Source organism: Poecile atricapillus, chromosome 1, assembly GCF_030490865.1.
Source record: "Poecile atricapillus isolate bPoeAtr1 chromosome 1, bPoeAtr1.hap1, whole genome shotgun sequence".
NCBI lineage: Eukaryota > Metazoa > Chordata > Aves > Passeriformes > Paridae > Poecile > Poecile atricapillus.
The window spans coordinates 17,719,686-17,740,853 of record NC_081249.1 but is presented as its reverse complement, the minus strand read 5'-3'; the positions used below and the strand labels follow the sequence as shown (position 1 = coordinate 17,740,853).

General features: G+C 40.2%; 1 protein-coding gene across 2 annotated transcripts in view; it reads left to right on the top strand.

The window, feature by feature from the left end:
• The window catches only part of GLRA2 (glycine receptor alpha 2), a 120,963-nt gene extending 108,420 nt beyond the window's left edge, over positions 1-12,543 (top strand). For both annotated transcript variants that reach the window (XM_058852687.1, XM_058852677.1), the window contains exon 9: positions 12,265-12,543. In XM_058852687.1, the coding sequence (XP_058708670.1) occupies positions 12,265-12,543 (279 nt within the window). The remainder of the gene's footprint in view (positions 1-12,264) is intronic.
• The last annotated feature ends 8,625 nt before the right edge of the window (positions 12,544-21,168 follow it).

Sequence of the window (21,168 nt, the reverse complement as noted above, 5' to 3'; positions counted from 1 at the left end):
AAATACTCGTGGAAACCCTAGATGGCCATTGAAGGGAGCTTTTCCTCACCTGGTTTTCTATTTTCCTATGTCTCAGAGTGTCAGTGAGCAATTATGAGGGAGATATTGCCAATATTGTGCAGTCTCCTTGTGTCAAACTGAACACTGCCTGGAGAGAAGTTACAGTTCAGCAACCTGGTGAAAATTCCACTCCAAACAGAAGGAGTTAATTTTAATTTAGCTGTACAATACCAGATTTGTGTTTCACTGGTTTCTGAGCTCCAGGTGAAAGTCTGATTGCCTTAGGGTCTGTCAAAATTTCAGTGTGAGCAAAAACTAGGGAAATAACATTTGAATTGCAAATCTCTGCCATTCCTTCGGGGTTAAGAATCATAATCAATATTATTGATTTATAAAGTCCTTTTTCTAAGAATAGAGATGAGTGACTGAAGAGGCATTTACTAACTGTTTGCTAACAGTAAGTCACAAAGTCCAAATATTGCATGTCTGTTAAGTATAATTTCCTGAAAATGGTGAGTAAACTTTTACAGAAATTAGCAGACTGTTATAAATTTAGCACATATAAGGAAAAGCAGATGGTACTGCTGTGATTGGACATGTCATTGGAGTATTCCAGAGCATGCCAAGTCTTTATTACTATTTGCATATACTACCATGTTACTCAGTTTTCAGTAGCCTAGAACAACATGTGCTCTGCACAAACAACAACTCTTTTTTCTGAGCTTTAATCTTAGAACAAAAACGAAATTCCATTTTCTGGTTTTCCAGCACTCGTGATCATTTTCCAAAGCCTCCAAAGTGTTTGTGTTACATGTTCTGGGTGGTCAGAACACAGTCACAGATTGCTGCATGGGCCCACGCACTTTGTGGTCCTCAGCTTTCCGTGCCAGTGATGGGACAGGCTGTGTGTCATGAACAGTAGATCAAATGAGAAGCATCATATTTCAAAATGCTTTTTGGTACTGGAAACTCCTTGAGCAATTATCAACTCTGTGTATATCCAAAACCAGAAGGTTTTAATTAAAAAAAAAAACTAAACAAAGGAAAAAATGAACAGCCAAAGAAAACTAAACCTAATTCCTGTCTATTCTTAAAAAATAGAGTAACACCACTCAGTTTAGAGGTGGTCTTGGCAAGGTGGAGTTCTACTTTTATGGCTTGCCTCTTCTTTGGAAGATAATTTAGCTGAAAAGAGCAGAAAGGGCCAGAGCAGAATAGAACTTAAGGAAGGAACTGAATTTTGCAAGCAGAAGGTATAGGCCACATACGAGGAAAACAGTGAGGATGAAAGCATCAGAGAGGAGGTAGACAAAAACAGGTCTGGGAATTAGTGAGACAAAATGTATCAGAGGAAAAAAAGTTAAAAAGGGGTTAAAAAGGGAAGAGACAGTTGCAGAAGGAGACAGGGAAGCTGTCCTGGGGTGACTTTATGATACTGGTATCCCCAATCATCTGGTTTATGTTATATATTAAGTTCTGCACCTTTAAGACTGGCTTTGAGAGCAAGAGAGGGGGAAGAAGAAGCTGCAGTTTGTGTTAAAGAAAACATCACTCCCACACATCCCGCTCCTGGACTGTGTTGTCTGCAGCACGGACAGACAGTGGGACAGAGCTTCTCTCTGGCTTTTTAGTTAGCTTTAGCTAGCTGAGGCAGAGGAGTTCCCTGGACCTTTGTTTTTTTTTTTCCCCTTTTTCTTGGATCTGTGCAAGCCTGCTCTGGACTGAACACCCAGCCAAACCCCAGGAGCTCACGCCTGTGGCCCACCGGGGCCTGGGCCTCGGCACTTTCCAGCACCAGAGGGACTGATAAGAACCTGAGCGAGCCGAGCTACACCACACGAAAAGGACTTTTCTTCCTAGACTTGCCATCCCATCGAACAGCAAGAGGTTTTATTATTTAATATTATTCAATTTCTGTTAAATAAACAGCTTTTTCCACTTCTCTCCAAGGAATTTTTTTCCTTTCCCAGACCAGTTGGTGGGGAGGGGGCATTTCCCTGGGGAAATCCTCATTTGGAATTTTCCTCCCTAATTTGCCCTGAACTAGGACAGAAGCAAAAGACCAAGAGTAGATATCAACTTTCCTGTGTTTCACATTAGGGGTTCTAAGACCCCATTCATGTTTCCAGTTCAGAGGACAACAAATCAGTTTGATGCCCAGCCAGTCTGACTGCACAGTGTGTGTGATACCCTGCTGTGCACTACTTAAGTTGTCACCAAACACCATATCTTGTCTGATCTGGGCAGAATGTTCCTGCCTGGTACTCATGAAACTCTTGGAAGTTCAGTGAAGCAGAAACCTGCCAGGTCTCCCTGTCTCTCAAGGTGCTCCTGTTTTGCTTTGTTCTTTGGCTTATTGACATGTTTCCTGAATACAAGCCTTCCCCTGGTGTCATCCTTTCTCAAAAGTGGAACCTCAAGTCAGGAGGTCTTGGGCAGTCACAGTGAGTCCTGACCTCTTCCATGTACCTCATGACAGGCCTCTCCAGAGCTCTGGCACTGCAAACACTGGCTTGGAATTACTCCAGGACATACCAGATGAAAGATACAGCATGCAGGTCTCAGGAAGGCTGCTGGCATAGCGACCCTTCTGTGTTATCCTTGTGCGTGCTTTTAGGTAAATTAATTGGGCATTTCTTCTCCTGTTTTCCTTGATATTCCTGAGCAGCACTTGAGTTCAGATAAGCATCTGAGATCTTCTCCCAAGAATACCTTTCTTAGTGCTATAGCCATGCTTCCACATTTCCTCTGTACCTCTCAGTACTGACTTTTCTCATACACAGTTAAATCTCTTGTTTCAGGTTATCCTTTTATCAGTTTTGCCAAGTAATAAAAGGCCATCACCAGGAGATCTGTTGCTTAGTTACTGGCGTGGGCAGATGGTCCTCCTGGAGAAATGCCAGCATCCCACCAAAGAGCCTATTTATGGGCAGAGAGGATTGGGAAGGTTTAATGACCATTGCCTGTGTGTTCTGTATCCCTGCTTCTCAGAACTACTGCAGGGGAAAAGCTAGTGTAAAAGGTAACATTTTGAGAAGTTATTAAAAATTAATAATTAAAAAATTCTCTGGAGAGTGCTCTTAATCTTAAAATAGAATAAAAACATTCTCACTAGGTGAACTTGCCACTAACTAATGCCTTCAGGGAATACATTAGAGGACTGGATTAAGTAGATGCCCACAGCTATAAGTAGGTACATATATCTCCATGGATTGGTGCATGCAGACTCTGTGTGTGTGTGTGTGTGTGTGTGTGTGTGTGTGTACACTCTTGTGTCTGTGTGTGAAAACCATGTAATACAGTAGAAGAACTATCAAACCCATTTAAAATGAAATATTATTTAATTTCCATTGTATGCATGCCTCCAATGACCTTCTAGATTTTGTGGATTTATTGCTTATCAGATGAGACAAAAACACCCCAACAATTCCATGTAGAGATTGCACTGTCAAGTTGCTGTAGCACTGTCATTGATTTTTACCTCATGATGAGTGTTTATTTTCCTGAGAATAAATAATATCAGAGTTTTATAGAACAACTCTCACAGCAGCAAATAAAAAATGAAAATACAGAAGTCTATATGTGTAGTATATTTCTAATAAATTCAATCAGTCAGGATGTTTCTAAGATGCAACAATTTAATTTTGGAAACAAGTTTGAAGGGCAGATAGCTGGCAAATATTTTTTTTACCCCAATGATGCTTTGGACCTATGCAAGAATAGCTAAAGAAATCCAGATTGAGATCTTGACTAACTACGAGAAATAAATTATATGGAAAACCAGAAAGGGTAACTTGTGTAATAGAAGATAAGGAAATAAAATCAACCCCAAAACCATTATTTTTTGGAAGCCTGGTATTAAGAACTGATAACTGGAAAAGGAAAACTTGTCCCCTCAGGAACAAAAAACACTGAAAACCAAAAACAATGAAACAAACAAAAATAGCCTCCCCCAACCAAATTTATAAAATTTGCATGTGACCACTTTAGGATTATTCAAATATTCTTGACTATTTTTAGCTAAAGAATTTAAATTATTAATATAATTTGCAATACTTAATTCATTTTGTTCAGCATTTGCATAAATTAAATGCATGAATGTCTGAGAAAGCCCTGGTAAACTCTGTCTGCATTTGCTAGGGTTTGTTCTGGGTGTTTGTTGTAGAAAATGGCTTGAAGGAGAGAATCCACCACCAGAGAGGCAAAAAGCCTTTTTCTCTTCCTTCCCTTTGCCCGTCCCCTTCCTCTGCCCCTTCCTGGCACCGAGCAGGAGACCTCAGCGAGGTGTAGGGATGCCTCAGGTCCCAGCGCTTCATGGCCACCCCTGGCCCAGACAGGACTGCCCATCAGCCCCAAGGAATGGGGAGCTGAGGCAATCAAAACCTGAGACATAAAACATCCCCAGCAATATATTGTTCTAGAGGGTAATCTGCATGAATCCAATCATGAGTGCTGTTTATGAGCCCTGTATGGACACTTATTTTGTTTTTAATTTTGACTGACTGACTAATGAGGTACTCTGAGATGGCACAGCCAGGGCACAGCAGCGCTCTAACGAAGTCTCCTAGGATAGTAACATTTAAGGAAGAGGGTTTGGAGAAATTTCACAAAGGTGTGAAAAAAATCGTCTTCCCCAAGGTGTTTAAATCTGCTTTGAGAAAAGGACCAAAGAACCTGATGGGAAAAATCCTGTGTAGGGAGTAGCTCAGATATTTCTGTCTGTGACTGGGGTATTTGAGCACAGGTGCCCCACATGGTAGTTCCCCCATGCCTGTCACCCACCTAGGGACACTGTGTGCCCTTGCCCTGTGATATTGACCCTGCAGCAGCTTTCAGGGAGGGAGAGGACTGAAGCTGAGGCTCAGGCTTGAACATTGGTGAAAAAGAGGAAGGTGACAGTCTGCTCATCTATGACTCCTGAGGTAGGCAACTTGCAGAAAACAAGAGAAAAGGGAGTAAGTAAATTTTAGGTATGTTTCTATTACGTTTTAGGTTTTTGATCTTCTAAAATTTTCGCAAATGCAGTCTTGCTTTACACTGTTTAGTTTGATGTGCCCATTAACAGCTATTTCATGTTCTAGCTGAAATAGTCACGTATTTAAACATCAGCTTTGCATTTTACTCAGCCCTGCATGCAGACAGAATGAGCAGAAGTCAGTTGCCCTTTATCCAACAGACTTCTGGTCAGAGCAGATTATCCTTCAAATCTAGGTCACCAGTATGTATTTGTCTGATGTAAAACAGAATAATGTGCCATTCCCACTGCTAAACTGGCCAACCTCTTCTTTCTTTGGAGAAAGACTGGCAGAAGTTACCCAAGAGCAGTCAAGTCTCCAGACTTTACTGTCCTGAGAGAATTTAATATCCAGCCAAATTATACCTATAAGACTCACAGATCACTGTATCTGGGTATTTTAAGGCATTACTTTAATTTAAAATAAAGGGGAAAAAGAAACCAAGACTGTGTCAGGAAACAATCTGCTGTTTTTTTAGGAGGGATGACTTTCTATCATAACATTTATGGTGCTTTGTAAAAGAGTAGTTCATCTGGTTCTCCCTCCCCTAAAATTAAAACATTCATTATAGTATATCTAAAACTTGAGATAGAATAAGAAGTTTTCATTCATAGTGTTTGCAAAATTTAGAGACAGAAGCCTTGCTTTACTAAAGAAAAAGTTTTTTGTTTTTTTTTAGCAAACCACTCATCCTTACCGACTGTATAATCTTTAATATTAAAGTAATTCTTAAAAAATTTATATTCTACTTATAGGCATTTCAAGCCAGGAAAATATTTTTGCTCACAACATGTTTAAATTATGTTACTCTTTCAGTTGGATAATGTTCAATTCCTACTTGAAAAGGGCGAAGCCGCATTAACTACCATTTCATTATTGCATTAACAACAGTTCACTTGCTGTTCTTACAGACTGCGTAAGTAAATCACTCATGCTTCAGAGATTTTTCTGCTGTTTATTGGAGACAGAACATACTACTAAACACAGGTTTCCCAAACAAACCTAAATTTGTCCATTGGAAAACCTCACCAAAGACAGCAATGACCAAGTTATCCTCCATTAATTAAAATGTCTATTTATAATGCAAGGCCTGTTTTACTTAGATTCCATAAGGCACGAGGGTTCAAGTGAGAGCAAAATCAAACCTCAGTGAGCAGGAAAATCACTATTAGAGAGGCAGGAATGGGGTGAACGCCACTGTCACATGCAGAATGATGGGTCCTGATGGAGTGTCATGTTGCAGCAGGGTTGGTCAGAGACTGTTTTTGGTTAAACATCTTGGTAAATATTTAGGAAAAACTATATTTAAACCAAAATCTGGGAAATATCTATACTTTGGGCAGGATTGAGGTGAGAAGGTGACAATTTTACATCACCTTCTGCTCCTCTGAAGTCTGGATTAAGAAGAAGTAGGAATCACCTCTGGCATTGGAAAGCTGAGATCCAGAGCTTTTCAGGCTGAAAGAAGTCAGAGAAGTTAGTTAGCATCCTGTGATATCACCTTCCTAACCCAGCTTTTCTAAGATGAAATTTTCTTCCTTATGCAAAAAAAGGCCTTTATTATACTTGCTGCCCCTCTTTGTATTTTATCTACTTCTGCTATGTCTTCACTAGGACTGAGTGACCAGGAATATCTCTTTGTGTCCAAAATCTGATCTCACTCTGAGTAGATGGCAGAATGGCATTTTCTGGTTTGTTTGCCCATTTCCTGACTGCTACTTAGCAGAGGACTAATGTCAGAATCATGGATGTGGTAATTTCCCAAACTCAAAAACGAGAAAAAAAAAACCAAAAAAACATCTTGAGCCCATTATCATCCATGTGTAATTAGGTTTATCTTCTGCAATGCTTTACCTTGCACTTATCAACCCTGTATCTCATTTACTGCTATTTTGTTACTTAGTCATTCACCTTTTAGAATCTTTCTGGAAAGCCTGGCTTAGCTTTGTCTGCTTTGAATATCCCGTTTCACATGTGTGCCTTCCCTTGGGAACCTTTGTCCCAGCTTATTTATAACTCAGTTCCTTCTGAGTGGCTCTCACACAGATTCTTAGAGATCCCCTCCAGCAAATCCCCCAGTTATGAAATCGATCTTTTACTCCTAAACTCCATTACTGCCTTTTAAACAGTTAATCTATGAAAGGACCTTACCTCTCATCTCTTCACAATTGAATTTAATTGAATTGAATTTTGTAAGAGACTTTGTGAGGAACCAAAGGGGATTTGAAAGTCCAAATATGCTTCTCAGCTGAAATATCTTCGTCCACACAGTCAGTGACTCCTGAGAACTGAAACCATGTAAGCATGACTGTCTGCGAAACCACACCATGAATTATGTAAAGTACTGAGAGATGGGAGGTGTCTCAAAGTCATAAATGTGATTTTAGAATGAAATCTCCAAAGATATTTTGGTGTCCATTCCCTTATGATTCCATGTTGCATTCAAGTCTGAATTGATTCTGGGTTTCTAACTTTATACTTATGAATACCAAAAAGAAAATTTCTCTGATGTTCTCTATCCTATACCTAAAATTAATCATCTGTGTCCTTGAAATTTAATTAAACCAGATAGTCTTTCAAATAGTTTTTACACCATATGTTGGAAAAGAGTAGCAAAATTAAAAGAATAAATCACATCAGAGAGTAAATTAAATACACTGTTTGAAGCCAGCCTCTCTCTCATTTTCCTCATTGTTAAAGCTGAGTCAATGCTGACAATAAGCATTTAAAAGTGGTGAGGACAAAGCACTTCAAAATGCATTGTACGGAAAGTTGAGCATGTAAAGCATTGAATAGGCTAGATTTTCTAAAGTGTTTTCCCCATGTCTGATTGCTTTGGTGTGAAACTGGTAGTATGAAATACATTCTAGCCCTGATGGAGTAGAAATAAAAGCTTTACAAAAATGAAAAATGGAAAAAGGAAAACCATTTCAGAAGTATTACCCCCATTTATATGCTGCTTACTGTAAAACTTAGTCAAGAAAATTTAATGCCATCAATTTGTAAAGCACAAAATAAATCACTAAATTCATAAAGGGTAATTAAAAAATGTGAGAAATATATAACTCTTATTTAATGAAAATTGTTTAAAGCTAATACCTAAGCCTGTTCACTATGACATCATAAGACAATAGTCATAAACTTAAGTTGTTGAAAAAGCATCTATAGAAAGTACTTGTCCAAATCTCAGGAAATAGAATTAGTTTACAATGGATAATTCTTCTAAAATACTCAGGGTGTGAACATCTGAAAGAAAACCATCAAAAGAACATTTTCCTCTTGCCATTAATTTCTTTTCTTTTCTCATCCTAGTTTATGAACCTTTCCCTATGCCTTAATCAATGACAGATGGATTTGTGACTGTATTATGTAACACCTAACTTCACTTCCCTTTAGAAAAATAAAGTTAATAACTTCAATGGCAGCAGATTCTGCCACTCCAGTTGATGTCCAGTGGCTTCCAGCTGCTCTTTAATTTTGGTTTTAAAATCTATAAACACATAAATAGTCTGGGATTTATGCAAGTGAGATCCTGCCCAGTTTGAAATGAATGTGTTTCAAGCATAGTCTGATTAAAATAATGATAGAGATGTTTGAAAAGTCATTTGGACTATTTTATCAGTGACTAAGCTAGTGAACAGGTTGAAGACTGTCAGTGGATGAGTGTCCATGGTAGATATGTCAGAGGGTATGAACTGAATATGACCTTGAGAATGAAGACTGGCCCTGCAGCCCCACCCAAGGGTACCCAAGGTAAGTTGTGCAGTAGTTCACCAAACCCCTAAGTCAAAGGAAAACATATCCACTACTTAAGGGAAAGCACTTAAGGTAAGTTCTTCATCTCACCTTTTGAATTATAATTCTAAAAAGAGTTCTTTATCAGAGTGTATAAATTTGCTTTTCTTTGTGACTATTCCCCCAAGTCCTTCATATGTAACAGGATGTTGGAAGATTGTCTAAAATGCCAAATTGTGGTTTTGTCATAAGATTATGGTGGTTTGGAGACAGATATTTTTAATTACATCCATAATGCTAAAGAAAATCAGATGGGTGGATTTAATTGTTCCTGAGGCCAGATATCACCACATGACTCATGATGGCAGTGTGTGGCATCAGTCCCCAGTGGAACAGGTTTGTCTGGGAGAAAGCTTTTTTGGTATGATCTACCACAGAGAATTCCAGAATTTGGGCTGATTCCCAAGCTCCCCTCAGCAGCACAGAGGAAGCCTTTCTGCCCTTCTGCTTGATTTTGAGTGGAACCAGTGTAGTGGCTCATTGGGCTGAAAGGACACAAGCCCACTTCGGCAGTCTCGTGGCAAAAGTAGCCTCTTACCACAGACGTGGGTCTTGATATCGCCAGGGTTTCATTTAACTTTAAACACTATTGTCACTTTCAAGGGGCAGAGATCTCACCCCCCTAAGGTTTTCAGGCAGTATCTGGTCAGGTACAAGACCTCTGATGGGGTCAAGTCTTGCCTGTGAGACCTGGCAGCGCTCAGTGTGCAGGCACATACCAGACTGCAAAACTCCTTTGGCTCCTGGGGAATTTTACTGTTAAAAATCCCATGGTGGTTATGGAGCTGTGGCATCTCCAGAGCTGGAAGTGGGGCTGTAAGGACCCTGGCTTTCCTTGCTTCTGGTGGTACTTAAATGGTCCCAACAGCTACAGCTTGGGTGTCTCTAGTGCTGTGTTCATGCAAGTGCTGTGTTTGTGCAAATGCATAATATCAGGTATAGTAACAAGTGGGTATAGCATGACAGTGCTATTCTCCTAATCAATTGTTTAGGCTTTGAAAAAAGTTTTTCTGATAAAGGTTAAAAACCACCTTCATAAACAATTTTGTTTTGTTTTGTTTTTGCAACCAGCAAACAGCTCCATGTTAGGAAAACAGTAACAAACTAATCCAGAGATTTGTTAGGGAGAAGGACATTCAAATCTCTTCAAGCAGAGAGGGAAACAGCATGTATCACTCATACCCCAGGTGGATGCTGGAACTCTTGTACCCAGGGTAAATCCAATCTGCTGCAGTCCTAAATAAAAAACTAACATGGGGATTGGACTTGTTTCCCTCTGGCTTTTGTGGGAAAGAAGTGGCACAGACAACTGTCTGGGTGGGAAAAGCAGGTCTCTAAATCCCACTGGGATATAAGTGGCTCCTTACAGTTAAGGGTTGGGTGCTGAATACCTGAAAGAATTTGATTTAAACATCCCTGTCCCTAATTTCAGATGGCTTCCCACTCAAGTTGCTACAGCGTAAGATCTAAAGGAAGGCTGTGGCATTGGAGATGCATTGCTCAGCCCCATGTGATAAAGCTGTGATCCACCAGGGCACAGTGGATGTCAGGACTCTCCAAGCTTGCATTGAGCTCAGTACTTTTTATTCTTCCCACAGATCTCTCAGGAGCAACAGAAATTAAATTTTTTAAAAATGAATGAAGTACATATGGCAACACAGCTGCTGAAAATCTGTTACCCTTTTTAATCACCTCTCATGTCCTGGGCATGCATTTTATCCTTCAAACTCAGTAAAATGAAAAACACTGTGAGGAAGGCATCTCCCTGTGTTACTGGGGGACCTGGTAGTGTTATTAAGTCATTAAGTCATGCAAGAGAAGCCTTGCCTAATAAGGCTATCCAGGACTTAGGTCTCAGTGGGTTAATCTTTAAAATACTTTATATACTTATAATCACTAGGACAAGCAGAGTTTGCACAGAGATACTGCAAACTGCAAATAAATAAAATTGAAAAAGCAGAGGACCAGCCTTCTCTTTCTTAATGATGGCGAACTTTTGAAATGAAAAGGTTATAAGCCCTGGGTAAGTGCTCAAACAGCCTTGCAATAACACAATTTTCCACCTGCTCAGGGATACACTGTAGAACAGACCTTCATGCTGAAGTGACAGGGTCTCCAAAGCACTGTTTACTGCCTACCCTCCTTCCATAAGCATTCAATGCCATAAGCAGTCAGAGTGACTATTTCTCATTTGGTATCCTTGAATCACACTATTGGTTATTCACCTTTGCGTGTCAGCTCCAAGGTAGGGAGAGCAAGTTGGGTGATATATTCAATTCCAGTCCTGGAGCTGGGGAGAGAGAAAAATGCTACTATTGAAAGAGGTTCTTCTGTGAAGGAGCAGTGATTTACATCCTGAATAGGTGCAAATTATCCTCCCTTCCCACCCCCGAGTTCAGCCAATATACTCATTATTCAATATCTTGCTGCTGTGATGCTTTTTTTTCTTGCAGTTTTTGATTTTCTGTTAAGTTCAGAAGGCTGTGATTTGGTAGAAGATATGAGGGAGTATTCCCTGTGAGGGACTGGGCTCCTTATCAGCCCCAGAAGTGGTCATTTTCAGTCAACAGTGAAGCATCTGTCGGTCAAAGAAAAGGTCTTTAACTAGAACAAGCTACTGAACTTCCAATCCATCCCTGCTGGAATGAAAAAGAATAGAGCTGTTTCATCTGTTGGTTTTGAATCCTTCATGGAGAATTGCCAGTGACTTGTGTATTACTGTTCTATCAGACAGGAGAAACATTAGGGAGAATTTACCAGCACAGTCACAAGCCTTTCATCACAGTTATTATAGTGATAAAGTTCAGTGGTAGTTACCTCTCCAAAAACAAATATCACCCACTCAGACTAGATAGAATGGATTTCTGCAGGGTGATGCTACATTAGCTAATGTTACTGCACCTGACTCCCAGCTACCACTAAATCCAAGTGCCCCGTGCACTTTGAAGTACTGATTGTCAGAGCACTCCTGTGAGCAAGGAGAGACCATGATCTACCCTTGTTTTGTAGTTTTGAGATGGAGCAATGGAAACACTGAAATGAACTTGGCCCCTGGATCTCTGGGTCATTCGGTTCAGCCTGTCTGGAGCAGACACTCTGCTACCAACATGACTGTGTTTCCCCCCACAGGAAGCTCAAGGAGAGCAATATAAACCCATGGAGTCAAATCTCTTCCCTATAGGGCTGGGATACAGCTTGCTGCTTAGGGTACTTGATTTAGACATAGCTAGGAAGATTAAAGTTCAGATTCACAAACACTAGAAGTCACGTGGTTTCTGCATATTTTCATGTGGGTTTTAACTTCTTGTTTGTCTTTAAAACCAGGACTTTGTATCATTGCATAACCAGGTAATTTGCTGAGGTGCCTTGCAGGGGCGCACCTCAACTACTGAACTACATGGCATGCTCAATAGACAGGTGATTGTGTGTCTTACTTGTCCTCTTTATCCCCCAGGAAGACGAAGTTGCTCGTGACAGTCGATTCAATTTCAGTGGCTATGGCATGGGCCACTGCCTCCAAGTCAAAGATGGCACAGCAGTCAAGGCTACACCACCCAACCCACCTCCGGCACCACCAAAGGATTCAGATTCCATCAAAAAGAAGTTTGTTGACCGTGCAAAAAGGATTGATACAATATCCCGTGCTGCGTTCCCACTCGCCTTCCTCATTTTCAACATATTTTACTGGATTACATACAAAATTATACGGCATGAGGACATTCACAAGAAATAGGCAACTCTGGTTCGCCAGGACTTCTTAGCCAAAGTGATCCACATGTAAATAAACAGTGAAATGTCTTTATGTCATATGGACTAAGGATTTCTTCCCCACTCCCCCAGAACACTGGAGAAAAAATTAGCAAAGAGGAAAAGAAGTGTAGAAGGAAAAGTGATTCCATGACAAAATATCCTGTGAGACCGGTCAAGAGGCTCCCCCTATGTACTCCTAGTGTGTTCTTCCAGATTCAACATTGATCAGACATCTATATTTGGGGCCAAATTTTATCCAGCTTTATCGCCAAGATATTACCTTTCAGAACAAAAGAGAATCAGAAAACAAACAATTATCCTAAAACATCTATCAAGAGACTGTGGTGGCTACAGTACAGTGAGTTATAAGAGGACCAAAATTTTTCAGGATAATGTTGCCTTTCTATTCGAAACAAGTCTACTGAGCTACATTCCATGACCATGTCTGTAGGTAGTGGTTTCACCAAGGAGTCCTTTCGTGGGTTGTAAATTATTTCTACTGATAGGGGAGAGGGAAAAAAAAAAGAAAAAAAATTTATACTTTACTATCCTTGTGGGTGTGCATTTTAATATTATCTTGCTTTACTAGAATTGTAATTTTGGGGTTGAACTTGTGTGTCATGTGATTTATTTGATAGTTGACACTCCAAAAACAGTGAAACTGCCCGGTTTATTTCTGTTGGGAGACAGTGCACTTAATTTTATTTCTGCTGATTTTACATGCAACTTGAGGTGCCAAACTGTATTTTACCTATTGTGCTACCCTGTACCACACTACTTAGTAAGAACTTGTTTCCTCAAAGGTGTAGCTCAGTTTAGCATTGAGTTTCTATTACCGCTCTCATTGTAGCTGCAGTCAATAGCTCTATAGGTAAACACAACTTGTTTACAGACCTCTAATTTATATCTTTACTCAAAGTGGCTATCATTTTAAATATCATTAATTAACCTAAGAATTTTAAAACTGTACTGTGATTTTCAGAACCTGTTACCTTTTGGTGCCAGATCTGCGTTATTCAAATCCTTGCTACATGTTTTAAAGTAGAAAATTTAAAAAAAAATTTAAAAAAAAAAGAAGAAAAAAAAGATGGTATTTTTGCTTACATGGAAGAAGACAACCTGTAACATAAGATGAGTTAAACATTAAAATTTTACACTTGCTGTAAAAGGGTTTATTAAAAAAAGGTATTTGTTCAATTTCAATAAAGCTAAATGTGGTACTAACATTTCTTCACTCTTCTTCATTTGCAGCAGCAGCAGCAGCAGCAGCAGCAGCAGGGCTGTTCGTGCCACAGCCCAGCTCTTCCACTGCTCTGTCAGCAGAAAGAGGGTGAAAAGCAGCCTTCTGCTGATATGACTTAGCACGCCAAATTTTTCTATCTATCCTGCAGCAAAGGGACTATTGCAGCCCCTGGGAGTATGTCAAGGACTGTCAGAAGTGTGTCTGGGATATGATGGGAGCATTTGTAGAACATTTGCATGTGCTGAGTGAGGTCTGGGGGAGGAAGGACACTGCTCCCCTCTCACAGCATCCCTGCACAGCAAGAAATACAGGCCAGCTTCACATGGGCTGTGCCTGGCTTGGGGAAGTCCTGAACTTTCTTCCGGCTTTCTTACTTTCTTCTGGCTTCAGCACTTTGGTGAGCTGAAGGGCATGCTGAGATGGCCTGTGCCAGGTGCCTCTGGTACACATGGGAATGACCAATAGTTTAAAAGCAAACTAAAAACTGCAGTTTTCTGTCCTTCCCTTGTGAGCCCCAAATGCACACACTGCAGCTGCCCAGTACAGACATTTTTTCCCACTCCCCTAATGAGATGTGGTACTGAGACATACTGAACCTTCAGCACCTCTCACTCTGCTTTTGCTCCTGGTCCAGCTTCTGCTGAGAGAATACAGGCTCCACAGCCTGTCTGAGCCTGTATTTGTGTGTTTATGTGCCTGTGTTCCCATCTCTCTCCACATGGCTGCCTGTAGCTACCAGGCTTTGTTCCTCCCCAGAACAGGGGAGGGAATCTGGAGGTTGTGACGACTCTGATTCCTGAATAATAAATGGGTGACAAAAATCCAGTCATCCATTTTATATTCCCATACCCTCCTCAGCTTTGTAGAGCCTTCTGTTTCTTACACCTCTGATGGTACTGGCAACATCACCTCCACCCTGTGGAGACTGTGGATCCAGATGTGACTGACAGCCCCAAAACAGTAACAAGTCAGAACTCAAAACAACTGTCCAACCTATTCTGCTTTGAAAAACAAGATTTTGATGCAAATTTCAATATCATATTTGCAATTTTTATAGTATCATATTTGCTTTAATTCATTCTTAAAGTGGAACAGTATTTGATTATAGATAATGTAGTAGGGGAATACCCCATCACAATCCTAGTACCATGAACTGTGGCGGGGTGAGGATACCCAGCTGTAAACTATATTTTTATGAGAAGTTCAGAGCCTTCCCTGGTATGTAAACATTCAGACCTCACTTTTACTAACCCCTTGTTCCAAAAACAGTGCTTCAAATGAAGGTGTAATGGCAGCATTAATCAGGACTAATCCTCAGTGCCCAGATGTGTTGCAGAGATTCTCATGAATGTCAGAGTCTACTGTTCACAGCTGCCCCAAATGACTGCAGACCACTGCAACAGGAATGCAAACCTACTCCCAGCTGATGGATATCTTTATATCCCTTTTTGTGGGGAAGCACATGTGCCTCCAGCATCCACACCACAAATTCACCTTCACTCTTTGCAGTGCTTGGCTATTAGCATTTATTAAACAGGTCACTGAAATATCTTGCTGATCAGAACAGAGGTTTGGTGACAGTATCCATGGGAAGGTTGCTTTGTTGTTGCCTTCTGTATAAACTTTGGTCCAGTCATGAGAATAATCTGTGCACAAAATCTGAATAGGTCTCTCTCTCTCTCTCTCTCGAAGACAGAATTTATGGCCACATGACAATTGCTCAATTAGTCATGAATATTGAAATTATCTAACTAAATTTTGGAAACAAACTGTGTGCAAATGGACAAGGCCCACAAAGCACAACAATTAGGAATGGCCATATGATACAGTAAAGTTGCCACATGATACAGAAAAGTTGCCACATGCTGGCTGGTGGTCCGTGAACATCTATTAAAGAACCTTCTCTCAAAGAAAATGGCTGGCACCAGAAACTGGTTTAGAAACTGCCTGCAGATAAAACATCAATTAACAAGGACAGCAGGACACAACTTTCTAGACAAATTCTCAGTAGGGTTAACAGAGGAAAAAGGACTCAAAAAATGATCACCTTGTACTCAGGGAAGTAGCAGAATTAAATAGTGAAGCAGTTTTATTTCAAGACACCATTGCAAGAGGAAAAAGAATGGCTTAGAAAATAAATCCCAGACAAACAGCCTTTGTGAAACAGGATACACAGCAGGATGGAAGGAAAGAGACCCAGGATTAATTCTGAAGAGATTCCACACATATTGGAAAGCCTGCATGGTACAATTCTAGCTGGTAAAATAAAATTAAGCCCTAGGGCATTTAAACTACTTGCATTTAGTTATAAGACAATTATAATGACTTTCTACCTTACCAAGAAAGCTTAAAAAACTTTAAGGATGTCTTTAAAGGATGCAACATCAGGTCAGGTCATTGGCATCCTGTTGTTACAGGCTGGACCTGAGTGATTCAGAGGTCAAGGGGAAATGTTTAGCCATCTCGCACCAGACAGATGCTGCGAGAGGTGCTGTGATAAAGCCTAATTGATAAAAGAGATCTTTAAAAAAACCTTATTACATTAGGACTAGAGTGAAAAACAAGGAAAAAAATAGTGCAATATGAAATGAGGGATCTCTGGTTGCTACTCTTTCCTGTTTTTTTTCTCTCCAGATTTCTTTAGGTGGCAGAGCCATCACCTGTGATGTACTGAATCAAATGTGGTGTAGCAGTAGAGGCTTTTGGAGTACCCAAAAGGAGATATCAGCAATTCATAACTGCTGGAGGACAACTCCAGATATGCAATGACTCTGGGGTCAGATTTTTTCATGTGCTACAGAGGTGAGGAGTAAGAGTGAACCTCATCCACAGACACTGAGACTTTCTCACTTTGATTCCTTTATTTCCCAGCATGAGATGCTGAAAGCAATAGGAAGGAGCTGATGGAAAACTAATGTTTGTCTACTGCAGGCTGAACCGCTGCAGCTCTTCATCTTTACACAAACCTGCCTGACATTGGTGGCACAGGAGCCACTGCCCAAACATGGGGCATCAGCCCAAACTTACAGCCTTTTGTAGCTGATGTGACTGAAAATATTGTGGAAGAATCTGAACTAGTCTTTGAGATTACAGACAGGCTTGTCCTGGGAAGGGCTTTTATTGAGCTGAATTGGTGTCTTTGCCTCAGCAATAGGATTCTGCATCTGCACCTGGAAGTCACATTTTATGAACTTATTCAAAATATCTGATTCAGTCCAATAGTGGCATTTCCATATTTAGAAATATATTTCTAAATACATGAATATATTTAACGTGTGTTTATAAAAAGTATATGCACAGCTTTCCTATCAATTTAAAATTAGAACACAGCAATGAAAAAAGAAACAAAATCTTTGTACAAAGATCACCTTTGTGTTGCACAAAGTAGTATGAAAATGATTTTATTTAATATATTCATTTTCATTATCTATAATGTAGTATCTGTGGAAAATTATCCCCTGCCAGACTTCGAAAGTAATTTATTCTAATGATTTTTGGCATAGAGGTTTTTGTCTTACAGTTTCTAGAAAACTAGAAAACCAAAACCAAGGCTGCCTAGAGAAACTTCTGCCTGGGAAAATATTCTAAACGAGAACATGTTTCCTCCATAAATGCCCCTCACAGATTTTACATTAAAAATTAATCTTTTCTAGTTTAACAGGAAGATAAAAAGAAGATATTTTTGTCATTTGAAGATACCTTTCCTAATTTGGCAAGGCAATTGTGAAATATAAAATTTAGGGCTTAGCTGCAGAACAAAAGAAGCTTCACCAGTTCCAAATTCATCCATCCAATTTACTTCCAAATCCAATGCAATGCTTACTGAAAGCAGAAGGGAAAAAAAAAATCTTAAATAGCTTCTAGATAAGTTCCTAATAAAGGATCGGTTTCCAACACCAAGCACTAGAAATAATCTGAGAGGGAAAATATTCAGAGTGGATTAGCTCTCTTCCTCTCAGGAGGAATAGAAAATTGAGTCAAAATAAGCATCTCAGGTAATAATTAGGAAAACTGACTCTGTATGAAATACATACACTCAGTTCTTTAAGTTGCCACTGAAATGAACATGCTAAATAATTATCTTTGCTATGATGAAATCCTGTCAGGCAATATTAGGAAAAAAGTGGTGAATACCAGGGATCCTGATCACATTTTGCTTGTGCTAAAAATTGGATTTTACTGGGACAAATTATATGATATCCTCTCTAGTCATCTGGACAGCTATAAAACTGATTCAAAACTAGCTCCTTCAGATTATCACAAGGTTTGAATCTGATGTCAGCAGAGTGGACATCTGTTGTGGAGATGGTGGACAGTGTGTGCCATGCCAGGAAGATGGCAGCTGGATGCATCCCTCCTTTTTCCACAGGAAAAACAGCAAGATCCCTGAGAGTGCACACAGGATGTATATTCCATAGCAGTGCTTAATGAAAATGCTTTAGACAGAGCAGATTTCCACCCTAACTTTGCTTTGGCATGAATTCATTTTCCCTAAGAGTGCCACCCTTTGACATCACAGGGTCCAGCCTGTGGCTGGACATGTTTGGAAATCACATATTTATCCCCTGGCTTCTGGAGCATACCTTCCCTGTTTTCCCTTTAATGCAAAAAGAGAAAAGAGCTATGCCAATGCATGAAACATTGTGGAACCAGAGCGAATCTTTAGCAGGATTTTCCAGTGAGAAGACGAGAGCACTAATGACTTCGTTCACACTGGAGACACTATCTCCTCTCCCTGCATTGTCAGGCAGAGATGTTATGAAAAGGTGTGAGAGTCTGGCAATGAAGAAGCTGCCAATGCGTGGTTAAAGTTGTCCTCTTTTATGAGCCATTGCTTGGAGTTCAGAGGGGACACATCTATGGCTGCTTTTGGGGGAGACCAAGGAGAGCAGCATGGACAAATGTCTGTGATGAGCTAATTAACCTTTAGAAAAGGAGAGTGAGCGCATTTTTCCTGTAATAAGCTAATGAACTCTATCCTCTGGGAGAGATGAGGGACATAATCAATGAGGCTCCTTACAGGGGTCTGCCAAAGATGCTCTTCAGAGGAGGGGTGAAGAGCAGGGCTGTTAATGAGTCATTATCTTAAAAAGCAAAAGCTGAAAGAGCTGCCTGCTGCAAGGAAATAGGGTTCCCTTCCATGTGTATTACATTACATGTAACAGGGCTTTGAAAGCATGTTCTCTGCTTGGAAGAATGTCACAATCTTCCACTAATCCATGGAAGAAGCAAAGCTAAAAAAAGAAAATGCATCTTTTTCTTAACAATTTTTCTTTATAGTAGCTCAATTCAAAACCAAGTGAAACTTTTATGCTGAGCTCAGATGTGAGTCAAGCTGTTACAGGTTGATGGTGAAAGCTTCAATATGGGCAGGGTCTCAGCCTACACCTTAGCTGTCTGCTGTTATGGCACATTTACTTCTCACTTAGGAGCCCAGTGACTTTGTTTCCTTCAATTACCACAATGAGAGGTTTTGTCACTGACCCTGCTCGTGCTGCAAGTGCAGTGAGGTCAAAACTGAAAAATTTGCTAAAGAACATTTGGAATTTCAACGAAATTTTTCTCTCATCAGAATCTGTGTGTATAATAGTCTTTCAGAGGCCTTTTTAAAAGGACACTGGCAAAGGCTAAGGAGCATTTTAATGTTTCCTTTGATTTATTAACACTAGCTCAGTTTTTAATTTGCAGAAAAAAAGTGCTCCATTAATACCCACAGTCACATTCCACATTAAACATCCTAAATGTGACCTAATCTATTTTTAAAGGAACTAATTCCCATGCATTGGTTGACTTATTCCAGGCATCACCAAGGCTGAAAACGTGAGGTCTGCTCCTGACATGCAGCAAGGTTTCCTTGAACAGCTGCACCGTTATTCTGTCTGTAGTTTTCTGCAATAATGCCAGTGGGCAGGACTTGTTTTATGGCACTAAGGAAACAAAGGAGGATATTTTATCATAAAGGAAATTTGCATATTTGCTGCTATAATAGCAGAGAGAATTTCTCTGGTAATTGATAGCTTCTGTAGATAGTAAAGCTTGTATTGCATTTGTGCACACACACACAGACACACGCACATTCCTTTCACTTTGCTTCCCTCAGTCTTATTGCAGTATTTCTTTGACTGATGCCCTGAAAATTTGATCTGCTTCACAGTGCTAGCTAGTGTGGTGGCGCAGATAAATATCTACCTTCTTTTTCTCTGACCTAGATGTGGAAAAGGTCCAAAAGTTATCTTTAGCCTGATTAATCCAAGTCTGATCTGCTAATATGCTGCCATGGATTAAATATATATATATATATATATAATCTAAAATAGCTGAGGCACAGCTCAGGAATCCTGTAAATGGCAGTACTGGGATGTAACTGCAGTGGGTTTTGCTAAGCAGGCACTCTGCCCAGTGCTCTCTGATAAGGTTTCTGGGTCACATTTGAAGACTTCAGCAGCAAATGTGATTGTAGTTACTACTGATGGACATCTTTCCTGCAACTTAAATTTAAGCTGATCTTAATAAATCACAAGGGAAAGATGTACTAAGAAGGGAGGACTGTTTAACCTCTCCCTCTGTGTGGTGCTGGCACAAGAGCCACAACAATGCAGGACACCAGAAGCCCCTTTTGCAGCTGAGGAAGGTCTCCATGGCACTGGTGCCTGGGGAGGCAATCCCAACCTCCCAGACATCCTGCAGGGCATAGAGGGGCTACCTTGCAGCAACAAACAGGTCAGGGACATCCAGACTACACTATCAGCAATGTTCATACTTGGAGCGGTCCAAGAAGAGGCTACTTTATTAGAAGTACTTTATTCTCCTCACCATAGCTTGATCAAATGGTCTTTTCAAGGTTGCCCAAGCCCTAATGTTCCCACTTCTGTTTTCAAGCTGTGGCTAGGTCACCACATGGTTACACTGGTGTCTTTTGCAACTGCCTCATGCACGTCTTGCCTCTGGCCACTCCCTGGGGTGTTCCAGCTGCCCCCCCTTTCCACTAGCTATTCTCCCATCAGGCTGGACAGAAGAAGTGAGTCAGGACCTCTTTAAAATAAGAAAGATGGAGAAAGAGACCTACCTGCCAACCCCAAACCACCCAGAGAGCTGCTCCCCAGCTCAGCCACACAGACTTGGGAGGTTCCCTAGGAGCTGATGGAAAAGCGAGAGGGTGCAGCACTGTGTGCGTAAAATAAAAAATAAAATAAAATAAAATAAAATAAAATAAAATAAAATAAAATAAAATAAAATAAAATAAAATAAAATAAAATAAAATAAAATAAAAATAATAGTGTAACTGGAAAGCAAAGTGGAACAGGTTTAGGAGACTCCTCAAAAAAGGTCAGAGACTTCAAGAAAGTCCTAACATCAAAAGGAGAA